This window comes from Drosophila persimilis, unplaced genomic scaffold (genome assembly GCF_003286085.1).
Source record: "Drosophila persimilis strain 14011-0111.01,24,50 unplaced genomic scaffold, DperRS2 tig00000000-arrow-pilon, whole genome shotgun sequence".
Taxonomy (NCBI): Eukaryota; Metazoa; Arthropoda; class Insecta; order Diptera; family Drosophilidae; genus Drosophila; species Drosophila persimilis.
The window spans coordinates 8,767,904-8,794,726 of NW_020825288.1; the positions used below are offsets into that span (position 1 = coordinate 8,767,904).

Genomic DNA, 26,823 nt, shown 5'->3' on the forward strand with positions numbered 1-26,823 from the left:
GTATATTTTGGTATATTTCTGAGGGTCGGACGGTATATTTGCGATAAGTCCGCGGTCACACTGGGCCATGGTTGCATGCGATAGAAATTTTGGCGCACGCGAAGCGCTGTTTTTCTTTCGATTTTGTGCTGGAATTTGGTTGTTAAGTATAGTAAATTAAACGAATAATGAAGATAAGTGCGGGTGCACACTCGGAAACGGATGGTGTGGGTGCCCAATCCAATTTATCGTTCAATGCTGATGGTACAGCTACCGGGGACGCGGCTGCAGGCAACGCCGAGTCCGTAGCATCCCAGATAACGGAGCATCCAGAAAAGGTAAAGGAGAAGCGGAGAAAACGCAGCAAAATTGTGGCTCATGATGGCGACTCTGTGACAGAGTTCACCGAAAACGACTTGAATGGCTATTTGAGTCCGAAAAACGCGCCATTCGCCATAAAAAAACAGCAGCGTCTCTCAGGGTTGAACAGTAAGTACCCACTATGACACACTTTTACTTTTAATCGTTTTGCTCGTATGCTAATATGCTTTCTTGTGTGTGTTTGTGTGTGTATGCCTTACGTTAACAGGAAAGCGCGATTTAATTAATTTGCAGTCGGCATTGAGCCCCAAATACATTGGCTATGCGAATGCCAACTCCCCGACGCCATTGTCCGACTCGGACGACACTGTGCGCACAACGCGTCGTCGCTTCACTCAAGCAGCAGCCCTCAACAGCAGCAACAACAACAACCACTGCGAGCTGCAGCCCAGGGACAATGACGCGGCAACAGAATCACCAAAGACCTTGGAAGGGACACCGCTCCTAGATCGCAGTGATAGCAAAAACTACATAAGCCCCATCGATAAGCTTCTAATGAAAAATGGCGCCAGCTCGCCAAACAGCACAGGCTTTGAAACAGATCCTGAAGACGTGGCACCTCTAGCCGCCCGCCTGCATCTGAGACGTAAACTGAAGCGGGCTGCAAAAACGAGTCCGCAGGAAGATCGGACAGAGGAAGCAGCGACTACAGAGATGATAGAACAGCTAGAGACGACTATAGAGATGGGAAAGAAGACAGAGGAAGGAGCGACTACAGAGATGGAAAAGCAGACAGAGGAAGCAGCGACTACAGAGATGATTAAAAAAAAAGAACCAACTTTAGTCACGGAAAATCAGACAGAGAAAGCAAATGACAAAATTGAAAAACAAAATGAAGAATCTACTTCTGAGACGGTAGAGCCCCCAGAGAAAGTTCCTTCTGTGAAGGAAGAGCCAATGGATATAACCGATTTACAACCAAAAGAAGTCTCCGATGCTAAAATCGAAGACACCGTCCCCTTCAGCACGGATGTAAACTCCGAGTCGGAGTCTCGGGCTTCTTCCTGCGATGTGGTCAGTAGCAGCAGGATTTCGTTGAGCAACGAAAACGCACAAGACTTGCCTGGCGAGCCTACCGATACGAGTAGAAAAACCATTGAATCCACTGACGAACCGAACGACCCTGACCCTGACCCAGACCCAGACTCTGAATCCGGGTTTGCCTTGCCAGCGGCAACATTAACAGACATGAAATCCCCTGGGGAGCTGAGCCCGACAGCCTTCCGGCAGCCCGAGGACAACGGATACGTGAAGTCGCCATCTTCGGTGAGCCTGGACAGCGCCAAGGGTTTGTCTATAGTCACGGATCCGGGCTGGGGCACCTATCAGGTGGGTGATCTGTATTGGGGCAAGGTATTTTCGTACTGCTTCTGGCCGTGTATGGTGTGCCCGGATCCGTATGGTCAGATTGTGGGCAACCTTCCGGCCCATCCGCAGCGCACATCGACGGACAACGCCCCCTTGCCCATCCAGGTGCATGTGCGCTTCTTTGCCGACAGCGGGCGGCGCAACTGGATTAAGCCCGAGAATCTCCTCAGCTTTGCCGGCCTCAAGGCATACGAGGAGCAGCGCGAGGAGGTGCGCATCAAGTATGGCAACAGGAGCGGCAAGTACCGAACCATGGTGCCCAAGCGGACGAAACTAGATGTCTGGCGGCAGGCCATCGACGAGGCCCAGCTGGTGGCCCAAGTGCCCTACTCCGAGCGACTTGAGAAATTCTATCAGATTTATGAGAGCGTTGTGTGAGTAGACACGCCAAAGAGAGACCCAGAGACCACAGCTAATCAATGTCCCTTTTCGAATCATTTCAGAACCATTAACAAACAGAAACGGAAGCGCACCAACTCCATGACGACGCAGGACACGTCGGATGTGGGTAGCAGCCTGTACGACTCCACAGACAACTTGCATGCCAAGGCCCATCTGCAGCTGATGAACGTGAAGCGCGAGCGCTCAGTGACGCCCGTAAGTCCCGCCTTCTCGCCCGTCAAGAAGAGTCAGATGCGTACCAAGCGACGAAAGCTGAGCAAAGGAGCTGAGGCGGAGACTGGCGGCGGCACCGTGCCATCGGAAAGTGTGGCAGGCGCGGAGAAGAATATCACTCCCTCCAATTCGGGGGGCACCTATGAGAATCCAGAGTTTCGTCAGCTATTCGATGCGATCCAGGAATATGTGATGGTCTATCGTCACGACGATAAAGTGGAAAAGGTGCTTCGGGCCGTTGTGGGCAATATCTGGTCATTGAAGCAGATCCAGTTGCGCGAACTAGAGCGAGAGTTGGCCTACGGCGAAATGGATCAGGAGCAGCTTGGATCGGCAGTCGTTGAACGGAAACGCGGCACCGGCACCACCCAGCGGCTGTCGAATCGCCTGAAAACGCTGGTGGAGCGACGAAGCCGTACACCAGTGGTTACGCCGAGTGGTACGCCGACACCCACCGCCACCAGCACCATCGGTGGTGCGGAGATGCGTCTTTCGGAAATTTCCAAGCCGAAAAAGCCAGTGAATCGGCCCATCGAGGAGGTGGTCGAAGATATATTCCAGCTGGACAGCAAGTACCTATTCCGCGGCCTCCCCCGCGGCACCGTCTGTAAATATTGCTTCAAAACCGGCTCGAATCTGCTGCAGTGCTCGCGGACCTGCCACAGCTGGATGCATGCCGATTGCCTGGAGAGCAAGAGGAATGGCCTGGCCGCATCCAAAAAGGAAGGATTGAAGCTTAAAGCTTTGGAAGATGTGTCTACATCCTCCTCCACCACGCCGCCCGTTCCCGCAGCGGAGCACATAACAGGCGATGCGCCAGACGCTTTAGCCACTATCGCTACTGCTGCACCGACTGCTCCCACCTTTGAAGTGATCTGCCATGAGTGCAATGTGAACGGAGAAGCAAGCTGTTGCATTTGCCTTCAGGTGTTGCCGCCCGCATACCCCTCGCCGTCCCCCGGCTCGCCGCTGAAAGAAGGCTCAAGCGAAGCAAAGGAAGCCACGCCAGTGGACGGCACGATGATAATGTGTGGCCAAAACCTGTGCGGCCGCCAATACCACGCCGGATGCTGCAAATACTGGCCACAGGCGATCGCCAGCAGCTCACTGACCCGCTGCCCCCTGCACGTTTGCCACACGTGCGTCTCGGACAATCCCCGTAAATTCCTACCGGTGGGCAGCAGCAAGCTTACGCGCTGCGTCAAATGCCCAGCCTCGTACCATCAGGACTCGCGCTGCATACCCGCCGGCAGCCGGATGCTGACCACCACGAACCTAATCTGCCCGCGACACAATGTGGCCAAGACCGATGCCCACTTGAATGTCCTGTGGTGCTTCATCTGCGTCAAGGGCGGGGAGCTGCTGTGCTGCGAGACCTGTCCCATTGCCGTGCACGCGGGCTGTCGCAAGGTACCGATCGAAAAGCACGAGAACTACATCTGCGAGGAGTGCGAGAGTGGACGACTGCCGCTCTATGGGGAGATCGTTTGGGCCAAATTCAACAACTTTCGCTGGTGGCCGGCCATAATCCTGCCGCCCACGGAGATACCGAACAACATTCTCAAGAAGGCCCACGGCGAGAGTGAGTTTGTGGTGCGGTTCTTCGGCACTCACGATCACGGATGGATACCACGACGACGTGTCTACCTGTATATCGAGGGAGATACTGGGGAGAAGCTAAAGCCCAGGTCGCAGCTGCACCGAAAATTCTATAACGGCATTGAGGAGGCCACGCGATTTCTGAAAATCACCAAGGCCAGGCGCCACGAGCAGATGGTGGCGCGCGGTATTAAGGTGAATCCGCCACCATATGTGAAAATCAAGATCAACAAGGCAGTGCCGCCGGTGAAGTTCGTCACGAATTCGGAGGAACACAGCACATGTGATTGCCGGCCCGAGGATGAGCATCCGTGCGGCGCCAACTCCAACTGCCTCAATCGGATGCTGTTCAACGAATGCCATCCGGAGTACTGTCGGTGCGGCGATCGATGCGAAAATCGCATGTTTGAGACCCGCAAATCGCCCCGCATGGATGTGGTCTATATGAATGCCCGCGGATTCGGGCTTGTCTGTCGTGAGCCCATCGCCGAGGGCGATTTCATCATCGAGTATGTGGGGGAGGTGATCAATCAAGAGGAGTTCCAACGGCGCATGCTCCGGAAGCAAAAGGATCGCGACGAGAACTTCTACTTCCTCGGCGTTGAGAAGGAGTTCATCATCGATGCCGGCCCAAAGGGAAATCTGGCCCGCTTCATGAATCACTCATGCGAGCCCAATTGCACCTCACAAAAATGGACTGTCAACTGCACCCATCGTGTGGGACTCTTCGCCATTCAAGACATTCCAGCGGTAGGCATTGCCAGAAGAACGCACTCAAGTACATAATTCAAGCTAATATATTCATTTCATGTGCCAATGCAGGAGACGGAGCTGACGTTCAATTATCTGTGGGATGATCTGCTGAATGACAAAAAGAAAGCCTGCCACTGTGGCTCGGAACGCTGTTCCGGGGAGATAGGCGGCAAGCTTAAAGATAAGGTAAAGTATTGGCCGTCTTTTGTTTCAGGCCAATCCTAGATTCCTAATCGATCTCTATCTCTGTATGCAGTCCAGCAATGTAAAGCTGAAGCAACAGCAACGCAGCAGAGGAGCTGCCATTCGAATCCATGTACCTCCGGCCAAGAAGGCAAAGAAGTCTGTTCCCAAGATCAAGCACGTGAGCGCCGACGATGAGCTCGAAGAGGCTAAAAAGGATCAGTAAAACGGATGGAAGCGAGGATATTTTTTGTAATTTTTTTGTTTGTTTTGATGGCGCCGCTCTTTTATGGCTGGATGGATACCAACCGATGAGGACGATATATACTATTTTTTATTACGCGCATATTTATTCATTTTATGTTACGTTTATCAGATACCCGACAAATGAGTGAGGTCACGCAAGAATTGGTTTTCATTTCAAAATAAAACACGATACCATACGTAATGTTTTTAAGTCTTCTATTTGTCTAGGATATAAAATTATAAAGTTTATTCAATCAGTTCAGTATAGGAGTCGATTCTAGATATTTTGTATTGTATTTACTTTCATTTTGTTTGCTTTGCTATGCTTTGTTTTATGCCTTATGCTTTATGTATGTTAAATGATGTAAATGAATTTGTTCATATATTTCGTTGGTTGTTAAAGCTAGCACTTTGGCATACATACATACTTACGTACGTATACGGGTAACTCTCGTATGACTATAAAACTAGACATATTTTAGTCGGTAAGATCTAGGAGTATGCACTGTAATCTTAAGTGGGGATATACATACACTATACACACACCACACGTCGAGCGAGTCGAGTCGAGTGCCAAAAATAAATCAACACCATATTGTTTGGTTAGGGGTTGATCTGCAAGTAACCAGCATTTAATTTTGGCACAATGGCGTCTATCTTTTTGACAATCGTGTTGAGACTATCCCGCGACATCTCGTAGAGCGTGTTGAGAGAGATGAGGCGCATACCCTGCTGGTTGCACACCTCAATCACAGACCATTTCTCTAAAAGCTTCAGACAGTTGCGCACGGAATCGGTAGATATGCTTTCAGCTGTTCAAAATAGAAACGAAGTCAGACTTTACAGAGATCGGAGGTCGTTTGAAATACCCACCATAGATGCAGCTTCCGCGCTTCACTTTGGCGGACAAATCGTTGATCACAAAGTTTATAAACTCTGACTCAAGCATTGAGTTTCGGTGAAGTATCTGCAGGGCTTGGGCCACCGTCAAGTATGTACAGGCGAACGGTGATAGCACCTCGCAGATGTTGCGCTGCTGCTGAAGTGTTTCGCTACAGAAAAGCAGCTTGGCACCCTCATCATCGTTCTCGTTGTTCTCCACACACAGATAGTCGTCATCATCGTCGACGTCTATATGTTGTGCCAAGTTCCTGGCTCTATAGCTGTCTAGAGAATTGATCTCCTTATCCTAAAGAAGAACGTACAAAAATGTCAATAACTGCTGGACTTCGGTGGATATTTAGCTGTACCTCTTTTGGCAATCGAATGTAATCACGGAACAACAGATCATTCAGATGATTATCTAGCAAGTTCTCCAATACTTGAGTGGGCTTGTTCAGTATGAACTCGTAGCGATATATCTGGCAGTTCTCCAGTGCCGCTTCAATCAGCTTCTTGCGCGATACGGCTGCCGCAGTGTTGGATGACCCCGGGGTCTCGGGTAGCAGCGAATGGAACGTAGTCATCAGAATCGAATTGAGGGCAAAGTGCGGGGCCAGCGCATTCGAGTAGTAGGCCAGCTCGATGACGCTCTCCACCGAGTCGACGGCACGAATGAACATGCGGCCGTTCTCGTTACGTGTGCGGGAAACCAGACCTAAAAAATGACAGCTGTATAAGGGGGAATTTCCGGGCTTGAGCTAATAGATACCTGAGCCTAGCAGCTCACAGGCGTACTCCAAGACATGCGAGGATTCGCCTGCGAACCCAATGTCCTTGCAGCCAGACAACGAATTGCGCAAATCGTCCAACGCTGCGGCCAGCAATTGTTCCTCGGCACCTTGGCGGTAGCGGGTGAGCAGCAGAAAGGCCAGCGCATTGGTGGACATCACAGATGTGGCAGCTGCACAGTCGAAGACTACCTGCCGCGAGATGCTTTCGATGAGATTGCGATGCTCTTCACACACCACATCGGTGCCATAAAGCGAGGACGTCGATTGATTATGCTGCAGAGTTCTACAAGATTCAAGCGGTAAAATAAACTCGAAATTAGATCACAATGAGTGCGTACTTGACTACAGGCTTGTAGATCTTGGCACTGCCATCTTCGTTGGCGATTTGGTTGAACGAATTGACCAGCTCGCGTATCGAGTATGGTTCATTGAAGTCAATGCGCATGCGGCCGTACTTGGAGTTGAGCGCCTTCCAGATGCCTGAAATGGCCTTTGTGAAGGACTCTGGGATTTTCTTCTCTCCCTTCTGCTCGCGCACGAAGTTGCCATCGACAAGGCGTTCATAGTTGACCGAAACGGGGACTAGGAGAGCATCTGGAATGCTGCCGTCCATGAAGGCATTCACAATCACAGAGAGGATGCCGCCCTTCGGCATGCACGGCTTGCCCGTGCGCGTTCGTCCGCCCTCGATAAAAAACTCAACATTGTGGCCCTGCTTCAGGGCATGGGTCAGGTATAGGTGGAGTGCCGCGCGATAGAGCACATCCTTCTTCCCCTCCACCGGATCGATTTTGCGCTTAATGAAAAAGGCCCCAAGACCACGGAGCAGGCCACCAAAGACGGGAATCTGCAGGTTGTTGCCAGCGGCCACCAGGGGGCTGCGTATGTCGTTGTTGGTCAGAATAAAAGTGACCATGATGTAGTCCAAGTGACTGCGATGCAGTGGCACAAATATCAACGGTGTACCGGGCGACCGTTCCGATGCGGTTTTGAGCATTTCAATCTGTTTAGTGTTCGTCACGACGCCAGACAGGAAGCATGGCAACAGCTTGTACAGGATCCAAGAGGTAAAGGCGAGCAGGCCATTGTTTAAAGTGGAGCCCATTTCCTTCAGTATGGTGATGGCACGTTGCTCCTGTTTGCGCAAAATAGCTTGGTACGATATGCCCTTGCTCTCATCCTCCTCCTCCTGATCACCGCTAACGCTGCGCGTGAGCAGTCGATGGCCGTTTTGCGCATAGCGCTGCTCGCGCAGATCCTGTTCGGCAGCCTGCTTAATCGCAAGTTTCAGTGCGGGATCATTGTGAACGATTTCGGTAACCTGCAGCGTGCGTGTTTAGGTCATTAATGGTACAAACTGGGGGCGCAGAGATCTCGCGACGCTTACCTGTCGGTATTCAAACTTTTCGCTGCGAAACACCTGCGCGACATAGGGGAAGATCACACCCCAATCAAAATAGCCCTTGAACGGTTTGTATCCAGCGTGCGGCGTCAGCTCCAGCATGTTCTGGGTGCCAATGCCATGTGCAACAGAGCTTTGCACTTTTGGCTCCTACAACGAGAACGAGATCAGGGAACACTGCGGTGATGCAATTGCTGTGCATATATCTGATGTTCGTGAATTAACTTTTACCTCAAACCAGCCACGAGCCTTAAATCCATCCAATGCCATTATAAATATGAGATTCTTTCTTACGCGCTGCCAGTAATAGAGATTCGAAGTACAAAATATAACATTTCTGGCCCGGCTTTTTTCGTAAGCAACCAATCGACAGGTTATCGATTACGATTGGCAGGTGACACCGGACTAGGTGGCAACGCAGGATAAAATATACAAATTCTCATTATTTGTAATTCATTGAATGGACAGGCTTATCGGCGATGACTGAGCATTTGCGTCACAGTTTCGAGCTGAGGCAGGGTTCAAATGATGGCTTTGATGATAAGAGTCACGTCACACTTACATTCGTTGAGCGCAGCGTGACCAACAGATCGCTGCGTATGGTATTGATCTTCCCCAAAGACGTGCGGTAGCTCAGATTCAAATTGGGAAACAAGTTGGCGATAATGATGGGTGCCCTGCGAAGAACAAAACAATCAGTTATTATCAATTCTTAAGCATGTGTATTGCAGTCGCCTTGGTCTCCACTTAACCACCGATTGCTTCAAATCAGTAGCTCGCAATTAAAAATACAACACCTCTTTCGATTGCAGAGGGGTCTACAGTCCAACTTTGTTTGAGTTCAATACCCTATACTTCTGCACATGTGTATGTACATTGTACATACATATGTATGTGGATTAAAGTTAGTATACATTTTAAAGTAAGTGCTTGTGGTAGCGCTGCTGATAAGTGATAGTTGCCTCATAAAATATGGCACAAAATTGAACTTTGAGCCGCCATTGTTGGATGGAATCATCGAAATAAAAAATCAGCTGATGCTACTTGTTTTCTGATACTAAATAAAATAATAATAAAAATGCCCATGAGCATTCTCATAAACCAGATAAATGTCGCTAAGCTTTGAATTTTACCGCCCACACAGTGCTGCCAGATCACTGCAGATAGCTTTCCCTGTCCCAAGATCCGTTAGATTCTCCACTCCCCACTCCACTCTTAAACAGACGTCACGCCACCGAAAGCTTGTTAAAATCAAAGATATACACAACTGTCCTGGCGATGTTTCGTGTGCACTGCAACAAGTGCTCGAGGAGACGCGACGTTGAGCCGACCATACCGTTCCAACTCACGCGATGCCATCATATTATCTGTGGCCCCTGTCTAACAGTTTGCGCTGCCGAAAAGAAGTGCCCAATGTGCGAGCACCCACTGCAGACGATCGCCATTAGTCGGGACATGCCCATCGGTGTGGCCAACTATTTCCAGGACCCCACTAAATTTCTGCAGCTCTACAGGAAGATAAGCAAGTTCCAAAGCGAGCAAAGATCATCCGACAACCTTCACTTCTGGCGCAGAGAGCAGCAACATGAAGAATTGCAGCTGAAGCTCAATGGCTACACCAAAATGGAGGCTCAGCTGAATCAGCAAACGAAGGTGGAGAAGAAACGCATCGCCGAACTACGCGAGTACATTGCTTTTCATGAACGTCCGGCGGTGGACAGCTTGGAAGCCAGCTTAAGTTCAAGCGAATATATAGCAGCCAGGGGCCGCAGCAACAGTCGCCACGGCCTCCGTCCCCGAACTCCCTCCGAGAACCCTACAACAGACAACACGCTATCGGATGACTTGGTGGAGAGTTTCTGTATGCACTCGGAAGTAGACTTTGGAACAAAGAAATCAAAGCATTCAATATCCACATCGACGCATCGCTCGTCCGTGAGAAACTCAGGCGGCCAGCGTCAGGACTTTCAAATTTAAGTTAATTAAAGTATAGTGTACTCATCGGTCGTTAGGTCCAACTAGTAATAATATTCATCTCATGTTGTGGAAAATTTGTATGGGATAAGCCAAGTGTTTTAGTGCTTTATATAAGTATAGTATATATAATATATTGTGCGGGATCGCTGCGCGCGTACTCGACCTACCGTGACATTCGATTAAAGGTAATATTTATGGTTCTAAGCCAATTTTAGAAGCAGTTTTAGGTACTTCAGAAGGCATACGAGGTACTCTTTGTGACCCTCCAACGAGATGGGTTGATGGGGGGGAATGTGAGATTGCCTTACTGCCCGATTAAACATTCAGCAAGGTAAACAATAATACGATTCCGAAATCCTAATCAAATAATTGAGTGCTAATTTTACAGTCCGCAATCTACACACATTGGGAAAATACACTTTTTAATTACGATAATTGTTGCCAAGAGTATTCGGACGAACGGGTTGGTTCTTATCACAATTGCTGCAACAAAGACGGAGGCAGGAAGGCAAAGAGCTATGAAAAGTAAAATCAAAACGAGATGACCCCCAGATGCAGTCACCATCGCCAATCGGCGAAATGTTAGCACGTGGATGATGTGAGGAAATTTACATTTGTGGCTCGCGCGGTGTTAAATATGCAGACGAAGGGCTCGCTCGCTCGCGATGTGAGTCAGTCGATGCGGCAACCACCTGCGCGGCGGCAATTACAATATCAACAACATGCCTATTTAGCATGCATTGGATAGCCCGTTCCGCGCTCGCTTTGGTGTCTATAAATAACGGCGCTTCTTCTTCCCAGCCCCCACCTGCGTCACGGAGCACATTACTTGAACTTGGCAGAAGAGGAACACACGTAGTACATACCGTAGGTACGGGTAGGATTTATTTGGCTTCCATCCACAGCCACTGTGGCCACCAACACACAACACTCACCTCGTTTTCGCAAACACATAGTAGACGATGAGTGCAACTGATGCAATCTCTATGCCGCCGAGCAAAGAAATCTCAGCGACACGCTGGGCAAAGTTCAAGACAGTCGATAGCATGATTATGCTGATGCTTCCCCTGCCTTGCCTTGTCTTGTCTTGGTGTGGCTTCAACGGAATTTGTATTCAATCAGCCGCCGGCCAAGTGATCGGAAGTGCGTGGTGTCTCAGTGTCTCGGTGTCCAGAAGATGTGCGCCAGTGTCCCTTTCAGCAGAGCAGCTAGCTAGTACTTAATTATCGCCCAATGGCGGTGCAAAATATATGTAGATGATGCCCGGACCGTTCCGATTGCTGCTGCTGTACAAACAATAACAAAACGGCGCGCATTGAGCGTTGTTCCAGCGACGTTCCGCTCTCTTCTTGCTCTCTCCGGCTCTCGCCTGATGCTTGCTGATAGCTCCTCTCCGCTGCTCTCCTCTCCACTCCACTCTGTGCCTATGGTGGTGGGGGTTGTATTATTGCGTTCTACTCGAAATATAACCACACATCGCCCCTCGTGTCGCGACCCGCCATTCGTCGCCGACTGTGTTGTGCATAAAAAATATCGTATGATTCTGCGAATCTGCTCTGCTCTATTCCGATTTTGGTTTAATTTCTCTCGCACGAGATGTGACGGTGACGGACAAAACCACCTTTTGGCTATCAGCATCCACCATCCACCGCAGTGTAGCGCAGCAAATTTTTATTGAAACAGCTGAACTTGTGCAGTCTTTAAAACCGGTTTTCCACTCTGCCACTAGTGTATGTGCTTTTTTCGCTGTTTCGTAGTTAATTGAATCAAATTCGCGTCCTTTCTTCTGCCTTTGTGCTGAGGGCTGATGGCTGAGGACGGTGCTTTATGCGCGACAGACGAGCGTCGGACCGTGCGGTTCGAGAGTACACAGTGGAATAACAGCGGCCGTCCACCGTTGACGCTTAATTAAATGCCAATTAACGTGTGACAGTAAGTCTGTATGCGCCCGCTCTGTATGCACATGCCACTGTACATATATTACGAGCAGAGTACTTATACACGACCGACCAAGATCGGCGGTGAACGAAGATAACCACAGCCGATTCCGTGGCATCCCGAAGGCGGCTGCTGCTGGCGTTATCACACACAGAGGCGTCAGAGAGCCAGCGATAGTGAGCTGATAACAGGGTCTCTCTCAATCGACGAGAGAGAGAGTGAGAAAGCGGAACGGAGCACAGCAAAATGAGCAACAGTAAGTACTTATGGCCTAAGACTAAATTGTTTAATCAGTAATTACTTTCGCACTGTATTATGAATAAAATTCATACAACTTTTGTTATTTATTATATAAAAGAGTGTGTCTGCATTACTTGGGGAAAGTAAGTTTACTTCTTGGCCGCTGGCTTCTTGGCGGCGACCTTCTTCTTGCGGGCAGCCAGGAGCTTGGCGCGGTTGGCGGCAGCCTTTGTGGCGACATTGGCAAAGTGCGACTTGGCCAGCTCGACGTTCTGTTTCTTGGCCTTGGCCAGAACCTTGGCGACGGTGCGCTTCTCGGCAGCCAAAGCGGCACGGCGCTTCAACACCTCGGCGTATGGGTTCAGCTTGATCAGCTGACGCACGTTGGTCAATGGGTTCAGACGACGGACGCTGCGGAACACGCGCTTGCGGGGATCGCGCAGAACCTTGCGGATCTCCTCCGACTTCAGCAGACGGGACAAGTCAGTGTTGGCCATCTTGGGTTGGGGCAGATTGTAGCCCTTCTTCAAGGTGGCTGGCCTCTTCCAGGTTCCGAACAGATCGTTCAGGCGCGAGAAGGCAGACTCGGTCCAGATGACAAAGCGACCGACATGACCGCCGGGGGCAAGCTTCAGCAGATTCAGCTTGTCGACGTTGATGGTCTCGATGCCGGGGATGTTGCGGAAAGCCTTGCGCAGACCCTCGTCCTTGTGGTAGACGACCAGGGGACCACGGCGGGCAACGCGACGACGGTCGCGCATGGTACCACGGCCAGCACGGAAGCGCTGAGACTTGTACACCTGTTGATGGGGCACATAAACAAGAAAATTAGTTTCCAGATACTTATTTGTTAGCTTGTGATGCTAAAAATAAGCTGTGGCTCTCCACTGCAAACGTCTGCAACTTTGAATCAGGTTACACTCGTAACGCCTAGGAGAGCAGTTATTCTGGCAACGCACCAATGCTCCAAGGAGCACGCAAACAGACTGACAATCAGTCACTACTCGTCAGTTGTTTACACGTTGCGGGGCTGGATTAGTTTCGTTTCGACTCTCAGTACCCACCTTCTGGATGTCAGCCCAGATCTTCAGGCGACGCAGGAAGATGACAGCCTGCTTGGTCTTCTGCAGCTTTTGGACCTCATCGGAGACGACCAATGGGAACTCGGAGACACCGTCGATGACATGACCCTTGGACTGCACGAGGGCGGGCACGCCGGAGGCGGCGATGGCCGACACCAGAGCGTAACGGCGCTGGTTGACATTCACCTTGCGGTGCCAGCGACGGAAGGTCTTGGTGGGGGCGAACATACGTCCACCACGGCACATGTTGCCGAAGGCACCCTGGCCGGAACGGTGAGTACCACCACCACGGACACGGGGAATACGTGCAACGGCACGACCGGTACCCCACGACTCGGCAGAGGTTTGGTGACCTGGTGGAAACAAAAACACATCATTATTCTCCTCCTTTGAATCAAGCACTCACAGGGAATCACTTACCAGCGAGCTCGCTCACGGCGTACGGCTGGCGGTTGTTGCGGCGCAGCAGCTGGTGCACCTCGTTGACCACATCCGGACGGATGGGTGCCTTGAACACCGCTGGCAGGCAGATGTTCTTGTCCTTGGCAGCCTCATTCTTTTCCGTGTACACGGAGACCAATGGCCTGGCGTTGCCTAAGCTCTGTAAACAAAAACCAAAAGCGTCCGTTTAAAAGTGTCCACAACCATAACATGGCATTTCGCACACTGCCGTCGTCCACCGCACACTACACACACGTGGAGGTTAGGCCGAATTTCACGACACATTTTCACTGTTTTCCGATTGTTTTGTGTGTAAAACCCACGTCGATGAAGTTTGCGGCGGCCCAGGCACTAACGATGCACACTTTCTCACCATGTTCGTTGATTTTTAAGCCCAATAAGTGGAATTAAATACTCTGCAAACGCAGATACCGTCCTCTTTTTATTAAGAAGAACGAGAAAGAAAGAGGGAAGGTCGCCGGAAATGACCGTGCTGCCACGTTTTGCATTACAGGGTTGCTTTCGTATATCAGAAATCGCATTTAGCCCTTTTAAGCCCCCTCTATTTGAATAGTTTAACGACTTGAGGTAAATGGCGGACAGTATTAACGATTGTAAATTCTTTTTGTAGATCAATCCTGCCCTTCCTTTGACTTGCAAGAAAAACATTGATATCTTTCACCTGAACTGCGCTAGAATTATTCAATTTTCATTACTTCGGTGGAATATTAAAATACCGCCTGGGTTTACAATGGGCTAATAGTTCTCCGTCAAGGATTGGAAATCCTATTTTCCTCGATTTTGATATTCCGTGGAATATTACTAGCTAGATAGAACAGTTAGCCATGCCCGCATAAATTGATCCAAACAAGCCAGTTAAGAAGAAAATTTGTTCATTAATCGCTAGAAATATTCGACGGAATTTTAAAAAGTCAGTATATTTATGGTATATTTCTGGATGTCAGACTGTATATCTTTCCGATAAGTGCGCGGTCATACTATTGCTAACGAAACTTTTGTTTATCTGTAAAAATTGAATTATAAATGGCTGGAGAAGTTATTGTGGATGCCTTGCCCTACATTGACCATGGGTACGACGACGTTGGCGTCAGGGAATCGGTAAGTTAGATCATCGCTTCTCTAATACATATTGTTAACAACTGATTTTTGCCGACAGGCGCTCGCCATGGTGGAAGAGGAGTGCAGACGCTACCGGCCGACAAAGAATTACCTGGACCATCTGCCACTGCCAGCCACTTCGCCCTTCGAGACGCCGCTGATGGTCAACGAATTCGAGCGCATACAGAATCGCCTGCCGATGGAGACGCTCTCCATGAAGCGGTACGAGCTGCCACCTCCGCCATCCGGCAAGTTGGGCGAGGTGTCTGCTTGGCAAGAGGCCATCGAAAATTCCATGGCCCAACTGGAGCACCAGTGCGTGCGCTCGCTAAATCTGGAACTTTTGCTGGACTACGGCACGGAGGCGTGGAAATCCTACTTGGAGGTGTTCACGGCCATGCAGGCCAAAGCGCAGCTGCAGCTGCAGCAACTGAAAAAAGACATACAGGACGTGAACTGGCAACGCAAGCAGGCGCAAACGCTTGCGGGCGAGAGGCTGCGCTCTCTGGACGCCCACTGGGTGTTGCTGGTATCGAAGAACTATGAGATTGAAACCGAGTGTGTGGAGCTCGAGAAGCTGGTTCAGGCCGCCCGCGAACACATAAAAACTCTTGGTCCGACCAACGCTAATGACACCGCACCAACGCCGGAGCACATAAATGGACATGCCGAAGAGGACATCTCTGAGAGCAATGGAAACATCAATAGCAACAGTAGTGCTAGTGGCGACGGAGATGGAGATGGAGACGTAGAAAACGTAGAAGACGTACGTGGCGGTGATGGGGACGCAAATGGTGATGGGGATGGTGATGATGCTGCCGAGGACGAATCCTCCAATGAGTGAATGAACGTAGGATTCAGTAGACATATAATTTGTACAAGTTTAAATACATATAGAGTTCATATAACAAGCAGCATAATGCGAATACGTTGTATAAATATAGGATTCCCGTGTACGCGTCGTGAGTAACTTCTTAGTTTCGTCTAAATCGTATGTATATGTAATTGCTTGTGGCGCCCAGAAGCCAGCTCCTCCCATCTAATAAGATACCACTTTGAGCTTGGTTCCCATGGCACCGTGTTTATATGTGTACGTAAATATGTATGTAGTTTATCCAGCCTGATTCGCCGCGGGGCCTTGCCACCGGCTACAAGTTAGTCGCATGGCACATTCGTGATACTGTCTTGGTCCTGACCGACCACCCACGAGAAGATGGATGCTGAGCGGGTAGTGCCTCGGATAATGATGGGAATAGCGGTAGCAGAAGCGATATGATCGGGGAGAGACAGATTCTTAGCGCACAGCCCCTAGTATCCACTCCTGGGGTGACGGTCAGTTTATAGACATCCTTACATCTACAGCGTTGTCTCAGGAACATGCTTGTTGCATTGCTCATGGTCCAGCCGCAAGTCTGCAATCCTCTGCTCCAGTTTATTTACCCGCACCTGATACTTGCGTCTGCTGACCTCCAACATTTGCCCCAGATTGCTGCAGGACATTCATACATTAATAATCTGATAGTCGGACAGCCCCGCTAGAATTGAAAGTACTTACTGATTCGATTGCTGCAGCTCGCGTACGTTCTGTTGCAGCTCCTCGTACTTTTCCTCGGAGGCTCGTTGCGATGACGTAAAGTTGGCCAGAAGCGTCTGGAGGCGACCCTTTAGTTCTGTTTCGCGGGTTAGCGCCTCGACCAACTGTTGCTCGGTGAGAGCTGAATGCTCGGCCTCCGAGTAGGAGACTCGATTCGCCAGCTGCAGCTGCTGGAGGGCAACGTGCAGTATGGCCACTCGTTCTTTGGAATGCTGTCGGTCCTGCTCCGCTTCATTTATTTTGGTCTTTAGTTCCACATTCTCGTCCTGCAGCTCGAGCAGCTCCTGCATGATTACGGCCGTGTCCAAATCGATGGGTGACTTCTTGTACTCGTCCCGCAACTCATGTCCCTTCTCCAAGGCCAGACGCTTCCTTTCGTACACGTCGCTAAAGGGCGATTCTAGATTGACAATTGTATGCTGCACGGTCGAGCGGCGGCCCTTGAGCTTCGAGACGTGATTGCGCAGACGATTGTCATCGTCGGTACACCATGGCCGGGCACTCTTTGGGTAATCTTCTCCGCCCAGATTTATATTGTGCTGCCACGGGCCCAGACTGTTCTCGCACACATTCTTCTCGCTGTCCAGGCGGGCCAACAGATGCTTGGCCACCGCCTCAACCGAGCGTCGGCTTTCCTCCGCTGCCGCCGATTGATCGGTCAGAAGCGCTAACCTAATTTAAAGATTTCGAATTGGATTTAGAAAGATGGAAGAGGAGAGTCCAATGATATGTCCAGGCCTTACTTGGTCTCCAAGAGTGCCAGCATCACGTCGTAGGCCTCGATGGCGCGATCGCTGCAGTTGAGCGCCAGTTGAAGGGCCACCGCATTCGACTCGTATTTGCCGCATAGCAAGTACAAATGTTCTGTGTGCTCTTTCGACTCGTCTAGCGTCATGGCCAGAATTGTGTTTCGCATCTTGAGGTACTCCATTTTACGCTGGTGCGGCTCTAGGTCTTTGCTCAGGTGCAGCGGCTCCATAATGCTGTCCATGAAAGAGTTTTGTTCCTTCAGTTCGCTCACCAAATGCTCCACCAGGTTGATGTGCTGAAAGTAATTGAATGATCATCAGTGAACGGGTACGCGAGGTATTCAGCAACCTACCTCGTTGCTTAGCTCCGTGTGGGCATCGCTAGATGGCTCTTCGTCTTGTTCGTTCTTGCTGGCGCAGCGCAATTTAACCCGCTCGGCCATTTTGGGCACGGCAGGCACTCTCTTCTGCGGGCTGGTCAGAGAAACGCAAGCTGCAAACGGTAATGATTAAAGCATGGCAGACCATACATAGGTTGGGCTTTTCGCATACCATTCAGATCGTTAAGACGTTGTCCACTCTCGTTGGCCTCTTGTTCACAGGCAAAGAAGTCCACCTTGGTCTGCTCTTCAACGACCGCAGTGTCCTTGGTAGCAATCTCTGACTGGAGCAGAGCGATCTTAGCCCTCAAATGCAAAACTTCCTCCTGCAGAGCGTCCAGTTGTCCTTTGTTACCGAGCTCTTGTGGCTTAAGGCCAATTTTGTCCACGCTAGCGGCGCTATAGAGATCTTCCAGAGGCTCTGTCTGACACTCTGCATCTGGATTGGTCAGATTCAGCTCCGAGTTGTACACAGAACCTTCCTGATAGCTCAGCTCTAAAAAGGTGGAGACTTTGTGGGTCAGAGACTTACCATTCTAAAAGTGTTTTGGCTTACCACTGCCCTCGGGCTCCTGCTCCTCGACTATGATATGATCCTGCTTGGAGCGCAGTTTCTTGCTCAACTCCGCAATGACGCAGTGCATCTCTGTGATGCGACATTCGTGCGCCTGACTGACCACCTCCAAACGCTTGTGACACATTTCCCTCTCCGCATTGCTCTCCGACAGTTGGCGCTCCGCCTGCTGCAAGCGCTGTGTCAGCTCGCGGACACGGTTCTCCAGCTGCTGCACCGACAACTGCTCAACCTGCAGGAAAAGAAAACATGGCAATTAGTAACTGTTGAAGCGGGCATATAGTCATCACATTAATGGGTCGCCTGGCCAGTGGCTGTGCCATCAGAGTGTATTCCCAGCTGTGTCGCTTTTCCCCGCGCTGAATCCCAAAGCCACCAACGCCACCGGGAACAGGAGGTGTGTCGCTGCAGCACATACAGCTCAGGCTGCGCGGAAGCAGTTGCTCCGCAATCATGGCCGCAGTGGAAAATTTTACTGGCCCTTGCTATTACGTCGTCAGCCGCTGCTGGTGGGTGCATTCTCCGCTGCAGTTTGACCTTCGACTCGATACGCATCTGCGCACTGTGCGCCACGCAACCCAGCCACAGACCGCAAAACAAATATACTATGTGCTGTCACTTACTTTATTGACAATGTCCAGCGTGGAGCAGCTTGAAATATTGATGTCACTTTCGGTAGTGTCGCGCGGCGTGTGCTCTGGCGACTCCGGCTCGCAGGAGCCCACTAGGTGCTTGGCATTGGTGCAGCCTCCCCGCGGCGATATGCTTCCAAAGACATACTCGATGTCTTCGCCAACGACGCTGCCAGCTGCAGTCTTCGAGATGCCTGTGACCTCCCGCTGGTGTTGGGGCTGCTGCTTGTCATTCCGCCGGTGGACCTCAGTTCCAATCTTGGCGTCGGATGCTATTTGCACATCGTTTGACATTTTGTTGTGTGTGGGAGGGAGTGCGTGTGGGTGTGGGTGGGTGGTCGCTGCAAATTCTCCTGGATTAGATTCGGCTATATTGCGGTCTTCTTAAAATTCTGGGCTGGTTTTTGATTTGTGCTCGATTCTCACACATTATGGCACTGGGTTAGTTCTCCGTGGCACTTTTGATCCGTTCTTTAAGGCATTTTTAACTCAAAAATAACGTTTTTTGTAATCAACAAAAATTAACTGTTTATTGCGTTCTTATCAGAATGTGTATACCATATACACATATCGATATGTATATATCGATATCTCCTTTGAAATTCACTTAAATGTTGGTTCAGCAATTCATTTTCAGCTTTAATGCTGTTTTAGAGCTTTAAGAACATTTCCAAAGCGATTTTCGGTGGAAAATCATTCTGTATTCTGCAATTCTGAACTGAAACTCCCGTTTCTTGTAACTTTTAACAGATGGCGCTGAACAATATATCGGAATTTTGTCAATATTTATTGAATATCATTGCGGTAGGCGGATCATTTGAACTGGGGATTTCGGCAGACCTTTAAAATTCATCCAATTGCAAATTTAATATGAATATTCCTAGAATTCCCAGCAATAGGTGGATCGACGAGATTTCTTCTCAACTATACATATGACTTTAATTGGAACATTACAAACTATGCTTATCTAGAGATTCTACTGAAGAAGGGTCTCAACATCGACTTCCAATGCTTTGGCCGCGGACTCGTGGGCATGCGAGTTCTGGGCATGGCTTTTCGACCGGAAGTGGGCCTGTAGATGGGGCCGACGTATGAACGACACTTTGCACAGTTCGCAGCTGCAAAAGATAAAATTTAAAATGGATGACCATACATAAATCGGTGAAGAACATACTGGAAAGACCGTACGCCCGTGTGGCTAAGCATGTGCGCCTTGAGTTTCCCACTCACAGCAAAGGATTTTTCGCACTCCGTGCACTTGTAGGGCTTGATGTTGGTGTGGCGACTGAAAATACAAGAGTTAACATCAGACAAGAGTGCAACCTCGGAGGTTTTCCATTCCCTTACATGCGTTCGTGCTGGATGCGTCCGCTGGAGTTGTTGAATGACATATTGCAGTACTGGCAGGGAAACGGACGCTCGCCCCGGTGCAGCATCTCGTGGCGCCGCAGAAGATGGGCCGTATAGAATGTCTGTGGACACTGCTCGCAGGCAAAATTCTTCACTCCCGAGTGCCGCAGGAGGTGGACTTTGAAATTGCTGGGGCAGGAGAAATGCCGGCCGCACTGCTCGCATATGCAGTCTCGTTTGCGGCGCTCCCGCTTTAGGGCCACCGTCTCCTCCTCGGTGAGCTTGTCCCATTGGGTGCGTGGTAGGTTCCGGCTCTTGCTGTTGTCAGCAAACGTCATCGATGCGTAAACGGTGGAGCCACGTGGGGGTGGTTGGCCTCTGGCGAGTTTTGGGTTCGTTTCGATACCGGGCTTAGCTGGAGGAGTCGAATCAAGCTTCACATCTTCCGGTGCCACCACAACAGAATCCTCATCCTCTTCTAGGGGCACCAGTTCTACCGACGCCACACATTGACTGTCGTCTTTCTCCTCGCTCTCAGAATCGGACACCTCATCTGCTTCCTCCTTAGACTTGTGTCCAGTTGCGTCCAAGTAGATCTCCTCGACAGCCTCTGGCTCGGTGGAACCGCTCTGGAGCAACTTCTGCGTCTGGATGACACGCTCCCGAAAGCGCACGGCTTCCCTCAGAGACACCTCGCAGGGCCCGCAAATACGGGCTGGGAAATTCGGTTGCTCGAGTAGCTAAAAAGTCGGTTGGAACGGATGAGTGGAGCTGTAGACCTCCCAATCCATCAGTTCGTCTGAACGTGTTAAAACTTGGATACCTACAAATAAACCCGTTAGGGCTTCAATTTGATTCAGCATTATGTTGTCAGGCTCTTGGAAGAGGTTCTTGGATGTGGCGTTGTAAATAAACTTGCCGCAAGCGCGGCAATCTCGAGATATTTTAGATTTTTCCATAGTTTAAGTGCAAATTTTCAGAAAAATTGCATCCACACAACTCTATTTACATCTGTTTGATTTATATCGATATATGTGTTATTGACTATCGATACCATTATGCGTCTGAATGAAAAAACAAAATTGTTGGGCAAAAAAGTCGTCCTTGTGCCTTATGAGGCGCGCCATGTACCCAAATACCATGACTGGATGAGCAATGAGACTCTGCGGGAGCTGACTGCCTCTGAGGAACTGACACTCTCGGAGGAGTACCTGATGCAGCTGAGTTGGCGCCAGGACACCGACAAACTTACCTTCATAGTCCTCGCTGCCGATATCTATGCCCGGGACAATGATGAGATTGCCGCCATGGTGGGCGATACAAATCTCTTTCTGCGCCATGAACCCGACACCAATCAGAAGGTGGCCGAGGCGGAGATAATGATAGCGGAGCCCCAAGCTAGGGGCAAAGGCTACGGACGCGAGGCCATGCTTCTCATGCTGAAGTACGCCCAATCCCAGCTGGAACTGAACAAATTCGAGGTCAAAATCGACATGGACAACGACGTGTCCCTCCGCCTGTTTGAGAGCTTCCAATTTGTGGAAACCGGACGCGTCGAAGTCTTCCACGAGGTTACGATGGAGCGTGAGATTACCACGGAGTGGATTGGCTGGTTGGACAAGCAGGTGGAGCTTACGATTGAGAGCTATAGTGTATAGTCAATCGTTAGACGTCGGCTGGATCCTATTATTGCTGCAGAATAATCACAAATCGATCCATACTTCGTTTATGTTCTGTTTATTAAACTTATTTATTACGAACTACTTGTTTCGCTTGCCTTATTTATGTTGAATTTTACATCATATGTATGTATGTATTTATGTGGTGCAATTGATGCTGAATCGTGGCTGGCTTTGTTTCTATGCGGGATGGGTTAATGATGATTGTGTAATGCTGTGTTTGCTTCTTGTGGTCTGTCGTGTCGTGTGGCAGGAAAAGGGAAAGGCAACAGACACTTGCCTGGCCGCTGTGTGTCCGTCCGTCTGTCTATCATTTTGGTGTTGTGTGGGGTGCGTGTATTTTATGTATGTATTTAAATATAGTACATAAAACTAGATGCTTGCTTACAAACTGCTCACTTGTTTCAATTTTTTATAAAAATCATTATTAAATAATTAAAGGCAAACATAATCAGAATTGCAATCAAATCAAAAACCAAATATCTCTCGCTGCGCAGCTGCTTCCAAACTTTCGATCCTTAAACGTAGAAATGTTGTGTGCTTGCAGTTGTTGCTATGGTTAATAAATATGAATGCTGTCGGTCCTAGGCTGCTGCCCGTGGCCCATCGATAGGCATGGCGTGGAGCACTTCGTCCAGCAGCTGGAGGGCACGATGCAGATGCACCTCGATCCAGCAGGGCGTCTCCTTGATCGACTGGCGTGGATAGTCTGGGCCCCAGCCCTTGACGAAGCTCAGCCTCAGTATGCAGAGACGACGCAGATCGTCCACTCCAATGCCAGCGGCCGCAGTAATGCCTGCAATATAATGGAATGGTCCAGATAAGTTATGGGTTTACGAGAGAGGCTACTCTCTGGCTACTCACTTCTACCGCCTCCGCCCATCTGTTGATTGGAGACACCGGCCACAGCGGCCGCCTGTGCTGCGGCAGCTGCCTGTGCATTGGTTGCCAGCGAATGCATCTGCTGGTGGCACTGACGCAAGTCAAACACCTGTTTAAAAAATGGATAAAATTATGAAAATCAAGCTAAGGAATCGCTTGAATCCTGGCACGGCACTCACCTTGATGCATGCCGCTGGATAGATCTTGTGCACAGCATCGCCAGGCGTTCGGCCAGCCTCGCGATCCAGATAATAGCTTTGTACGAACACAGAATTGTCGCTGAGACAGCGCAGCCAGACATCGCCCTCACCGCGCAGATCCAACTGAACGCCCTTGCCAATGTGCAGCCTGCAAGTAGTGTCATGGACATAAGTGATGCTCCTGTAATTATGTATAGTATAGGCCTTTACCTGGCTCTTTCCGATTGCTCTGTGCGATGCACGTTGCTGAGAGCTCCTAGGCAAAAGCGGTTGCCGCCGGAGGGATCTACATAGCCATCGATAATGACATTCGGCTTGGCCGAGGGCACCTTGAAGGTCTCACCCACCTGCGTGTCCAGCTCAAAGTAGGCAATGGAACACCAGTACTCCGGCGGCGGTTGACGGGAGAGCAAACGGGGCTGTTGTTGCTGCTGCTGTTGCTGTGGCGGCGTCTGCTGTGGGGAGGCCAGGTCACCTGGCATTGATGAGTTCCCTGTGGGAAAGAGATTAGAGATTACGTATTACAGAGTGGGAGAATCATCCTCATCCACTTACAAAAGGCACCCGGCAGTGAGCGCGGGTCGGGCGGCTGCATGGATTGTGTGTAGGTTAGAGTGTTAGGACCTGTCCAGGTACCGGCAGCTCCACTGCCACCACTAGCCTGTGCCCCGCCAGCTGATGAATTGGCCTGGACACCGGATGGCGGCTGTTGTTGCTGCTGCTGCTGTTGCTGGGAGGTGGGTGGTGGTGCTCCAAAGGGTGGTGCTGCATTTGCGGATCCCGACTGCGATACATAACCATTCTGCTGCGGATGAACGGCTGAACCTGGACCTGCGCCGCCACCTCCGCTGCCACTGAACTTGTTTTCGCCCACGTTCTGCATCTGGTTAGATGTGGGGGGTGGACCATAGTACTGCCCACCGCTGCCTGGGCCTCCACTGGCATTGACTGCACCATTCGGTCCATTGGGCACGCCACCCGGTGCCTGTTGCTGTTGCTGCTGTTGTTGTTGTTGCTGCTGCTGCTGCATGGCCATTGCGGAGGCAGGATCTGTGGGCGAATTGGCCTGGGCATGATGCACTCCATTGCCCTGGGGATTCTGTGCTTGCTGGGGCGGGGGTGGCGGCGCCATAACTGGGCCAGGATTCATGGGACCAGGCATGCCCGGCATGCCATGAGGTACAGCTGCAACGAGGCACAAAAACCGAGATTAATACCATCCAACAGATGATCAGAGAAACATTCCCTCCAAATCAAACGAAAAAACGTAAAAAAAAATCTTACAAAGCGAGTGCGGAGCTGCCTGGGATTGGGATTGCGGCTGCTGTTGCTGCTGCTGCTGTTGGGACGGCGGGGGCTGTTGCTGCTGCTGTTGCTGTTGCGATGGCTGGCCAAGCCGCGGCGGCGGCGGCACCATCCACGAACTGCGTGACCCAGCTACACCGTCCTGTGGCTCAATTTTTGGTATTGTTCGGCCAGTGGAGAACATTGCACCCAGGGGATTGCCATCGCCGACTACACAAGAACCCCGATCATAAGGAACAAAACACAACATAAAGAACCCAAAACGAGATGAACATGAAATCAAATCAAATTATAAGAAATCCAACTAAGAAATATCTCAAAATACAAGGTCCTACCATATTCAGCTGGTCCCTGAGGATAGCCATAGCCGCCGGGGCCCACCATCTGCGTGGGATGATGCTGAATGGTGCCAATATCGTTGCCATCGATGTCCATGCCCCCGACCAACGGTCCGGCTGAGTATTCGTCCTTCACCAGGCGGCTCGGACCCGACTGCAGACTGAGGCCGGACAGATCGATGCCCGGGGAGACGACGCGCTCATAGTGATAGGGATTCACGCACACCGAATCGCACTTGAGATCGAAGGCAAAGGCGCAGTACTTGACGTGCTTCAGTTCGTTCTTGTGCAGGTCGGGCCACCGCCAGATACGTGCATAGATTACGTGCGGGAAGCCCTTGCGTCCGGCGACCTGTCAAAGCAAACAGAAAATTAAATTCAGTTTCCAGATAAGAGAAGAGAAAACTATCGCTATCAGAAAGCCGGAAATTCAGAAATCAAACAGAGTCGAGACATCTGGGTACACCAGGTGTGATAAGAGGCACAGGCACGCCACAAACCGCAACATACAAGTCAGGGACTGGCGCTCCAGTGATAGATCGCTCACCTGCAGACGACCGTCGAGAGTGCGCTGGATGGTCACGCATTTGCTCGGATGGGCTCCGTTTGTGGTGATGGCCGTTATCAGCGAGTCCAATTCGTCGCGCTTCTCCTTCAGCTTCTTCACCAGCGACTCAATGGCGCGCTTGGCGAATCCCTCACTCTCGCCGCCCTGCCGGTGGCACATCAGCGAGTGGACAATGCTCAGGCAGGCATCCGCCGATGTGGGGGCATTCGAGGGCGGCGGCGGTGGCATCTGTACCATGTCACGGACAATAACTGTTTAGAGGGACACACAAATTACCAATTGGAGAGCAAAAGAAAGGAATAAATGCGAGAACTTACTGTCCTGGGGGGCTACGGCGCCGTACATGTGGGCGGGCGGACCGGCACCGGGACCACCCATGCCAAAGTCCTGGGCAATGCCCAGGCCACCGCGTGCATGGGCATCCACTTCGGCGTTTGTGGTGTCGCCGCCGTCACAAAATCCGTATCCAGCGGATGGCCACAAGGTGCTGCCGCGACCGGTGAACGCCACCAGACGAAGCGAAGGGGGGAACGCAAATCAGCAGCAGCCTCCTCCTCCTCCTGCTCCTGGCGACCCACACAATCCGTGTGGCTGGGCTGGTGGCTGTCTGTGTATGCGTGTGTTTTGCTTAGGCTTGGGGGGTGTCGCACACACACACGCGTATACACAAATTCAAACACAAACACACACGCATGCGGATACGCACACAGGCGCGCAGCTAAACTTGAACTCCCACAAAGTTGGCGTAATTACAAAGGTGGCGGCTATGCTTTTCCTTGCAAAATCCAAATGCTTTGCTTTGCCTCCTCCCTCCTTCTGCTGGTTTTTTCCTGCTGCGGCGATATAAACGCTAGCGAACACACACAAAACACACACAAAGTAAAGTGGAGTCCGAGCTTTGTTTGTTTTTGCTCTCCCACAGTTGTTTGCAACTATTTGTTAGTTTATTTTCCTTAGATTGGCGAATCCAGTTTTCCACCCAATTGGCTCATCTTGCTCGGCGTACGCCTGGTTAGTGTAGCGCTGGTCTCCTTCGACTCTACACACTTCTTGCTTGCCGAGGTTTTGGAAATTTATAGTTCGATCTATATCATGGATCGGATCTATATATTCCGGATATTTATCTATTATCAAACTGCCTGTGCTGTGTGTGTGAACGTCCGTGTATGTGTGTGTGTGTGTGAGCTGTCAAATGGGGCTAGGGCTGCCACTAAAGTATCGGCGGCGGCCATTTTTAGTGCTGCCATATCGACGCCACGATATTTTGCATCGATATTAACTCCACATGTACCAAATATGAAGTTACAGTGTAGTTAACATGTAAAAATTGTCATTTTTGTTGACCTTTTTTGTTTAAACCTCATTTTTTGTAAATAAAACAGTAAAATGGGGTCCTAAAATTAGCCAACCTTGTAGGGAAATTGATTAATCAATAGGATAAAATTATGTGGTTAGTAATATTCCACGGAATATCCAAAACGGGGAATATGAATAATTCGTCGGTATATTTTTCAAATGAGACGGTATATTTCGGTGCTGTTCGGTCATACTGTAGAAATACTAGTTTTCGCCGCGC

At 50.3% G+C, this 26,823-nt stretch overlaps 9 protein-coding genes across 11 annotated transcripts; 4 read left to right on the forward strand and 5 right to left on the reverse strand.

Moving 5' to 3' along the window:
• Positions 1-121: 121 nt before the first annotated feature.
• LOC6588501 (probable histone-lysine N-methyltransferase Mes-4) lies at positions 122-5,326 on the forward strand. The gene is made up of 5 exons (XM_026990465.1): positions 122-468; positions 569-2,102; positions 2,172-4,692; positions 4,765-4,881; positions 4,952-5,326. The coding sequence occupies exons 1-5, from the start codon at positions 168-170 to the stop codon at positions 5,102-5,104; spliced, it is 4,626 nt and encodes a 1,541-aa protein (XP_026846266.1). The 5' UTR covers positions 122-167; the 3' UTR covers positions 5,105-5,326.
• Positions 5,324-12,048, reverse strand: LOC6588154 (glycerol-3-phosphate acyltransferase 1, mitochondrial). 2 transcript variants are annotated; one of them, XM_026990473.1, is made up of 8 exons: positions 11,112-12,048; positions 8,762-8,876; positions 8,185-8,349; positions 7,136-8,118; positions 6,776-7,080; positions 6,375-6,721; positions 5,998-6,313; positions 5,324-5,936 (listed from the first exon to the last, which is right to left on the reverse strand). In XM_026990473.1, exons 1-8 carry the CDS (start codon positions 11,222-11,224, stop codon positions 5,728-5,730), a joined length of 2,553 nt encoding a protein of 850 aa, XP_026846274.1. In that variant the 5' UTR covers positions 11,225-12,048; the 3' UTR covers positions 5,324-5,727. The 2 variants fall into 2 exon arrangements, with proteins under 2 accessions (XP_026846274.1, XP_026846280.1); XM_026990479.1 differs by lacking the exons at positions 8,762-8,876; positions 11,112-12,048 and adding an exon at positions 8,431-8,517.
• On the forward strand, positions 9,297-10,380 carry LOC6588233 (RING finger protein 212B). The gene has a single exon (XM_002012937.2). It carries the CDS (start codon positions 9,478-9,480, stop codon positions 10,174-10,176), a length of 699 nt encoding a protein of 232 aa, XP_002012973.1. The 5' UTR covers positions 9,297-9,477; the 3' UTR covers positions 10,177-10,380.
• Positions 12,049-12,439: 391 nt separating the features above from the next.
• On the reverse strand, positions 12,440-14,333 carry LOC6588474 (60S ribosomal protein L4). The gene is made up of 4 exons (XM_002012938.2): positions 14,251-14,333; positions 13,857-14,037; positions 13,419-13,789; positions 12,440-13,154 (listed from the first exon to the last, which is right to left on the reverse strand). The coding sequence occupies exons 1-4, from the start codon at positions 14,251-14,253 to the stop codon at positions 12,504-12,506; spliced, it is 1,206 nt and encodes a 401-aa protein (XP_002012974.1). The 5' UTR covers positions 14,254-14,333; the 3' UTR covers positions 12,440-12,503.
• A 550-nt stretch (positions 14,334-14,883) lies between these two features.
• Positions 14,884-15,911, forward strand: LOC6588491 (pre-mRNA-splicing factor SPF27). Its single transcript, XM_002012939.2, has 2 exons — positions 14,884-14,996; positions 15,055-15,911. Exons 1-2 carry the CDS (start codon positions 14,922-14,924, stop codon positions 15,838-15,840), a joined length of 861 nt encoding a protein of 286 aa, XP_002012975.1. The 5' UTR covers positions 14,884-14,921; the 3' UTR covers positions 15,841-15,911.
• LOC6588495 (colorectal mutant cancer protein) lies at positions 15,848-19,413 on the reverse strand. Of its 2 annotated transcripts, none has more exons than XM_026994473.1 (7): positions 18,917-19,413; positions 18,276-18,525; positions 17,892-18,215; positions 17,693-17,832; positions 17,334-17,635; positions 16,552-17,262; positions 15,848-16,485 (listed from the first exon to the last, which is right to left on the reverse strand). In XM_026994473.1, the coding sequence occupies exons 1-7, from the start codon at positions 19,217-19,219 to the stop codon at positions 16,353-16,355; spliced, it is 2,163 nt and encodes a 720-aa protein (XP_026850274.1). In that variant the 5' UTR covers positions 19,220-19,413; the 3' UTR covers positions 15,848-16,352. The 2 variants fall into 2 exon arrangements, with proteins under 2 accessions (XP_026850274.1, XP_002012976.2); XM_002012940.2 differs by lacking the exon at positions 18,917-19,413 and adding an exon at positions 18,584-18,771.
• A 404-nt stretch (positions 19,414-19,817) lies between these two features.
• LOC6587705 (transcription factor Ouib) lies at positions 19,818-21,234 on the reverse strand. Its single transcript, XM_002012942.2, has 4 exons — positions 21,103-21,234; positions 20,273-21,015; positions 20,100-20,210; positions 19,818-20,043 (listed from the first exon to the last, which is right to left on the reverse strand). Exons 1-4 carry the CDS (start codon positions 21,232-21,234, stop codon positions 19,902-19,904), a joined length of 1,128 nt encoding a protein of 375 aa, XP_002012978.2. The 3' UTR covers positions 19,818-19,901.
• A 99-nt stretch (positions 21,235-21,333) lies between these two features.
• On the forward strand, positions 21,334-22,038 carry LOC6588454 (N-acetyltransferase 9-like protein). Its single transcript, XM_002012943.2, has one exon. The coding sequence runs from the start codon at positions 21,334-21,336 to the stop codon at positions 21,931-21,933; it is 600 nt and encodes a 199-aa protein (XP_002012979.1). The 3' UTR covers positions 21,934-22,038.
• Positions 22,001-26,381, reverse strand: LOC6588525 (mothers against decapentaplegic homolog 4). Its single transcript, XM_026993718.1, has 9 exons — positions 25,565-26,381; positions 25,227-25,498; positions 24,677-25,031; positions 24,321-24,551; positions 23,592-24,221; positions 23,247-23,529; positions 23,016-23,184; positions 22,819-22,945; positions 22,001-22,750 (listed from the first exon to the last, which is right to left on the reverse strand). The coding sequence occupies exons 1-9, from the start codon at positions 25,623-25,625 to the stop codon at positions 22,539-22,541; spliced, it is 2,340 nt and encodes a 779-aa protein (XP_026849519.1). The 5' UTR covers positions 25,626-26,381; the 3' UTR covers positions 22,001-22,538.
• Between the last annotated feature and the right edge of the window lie 442 nt (positions 26,382-26,823).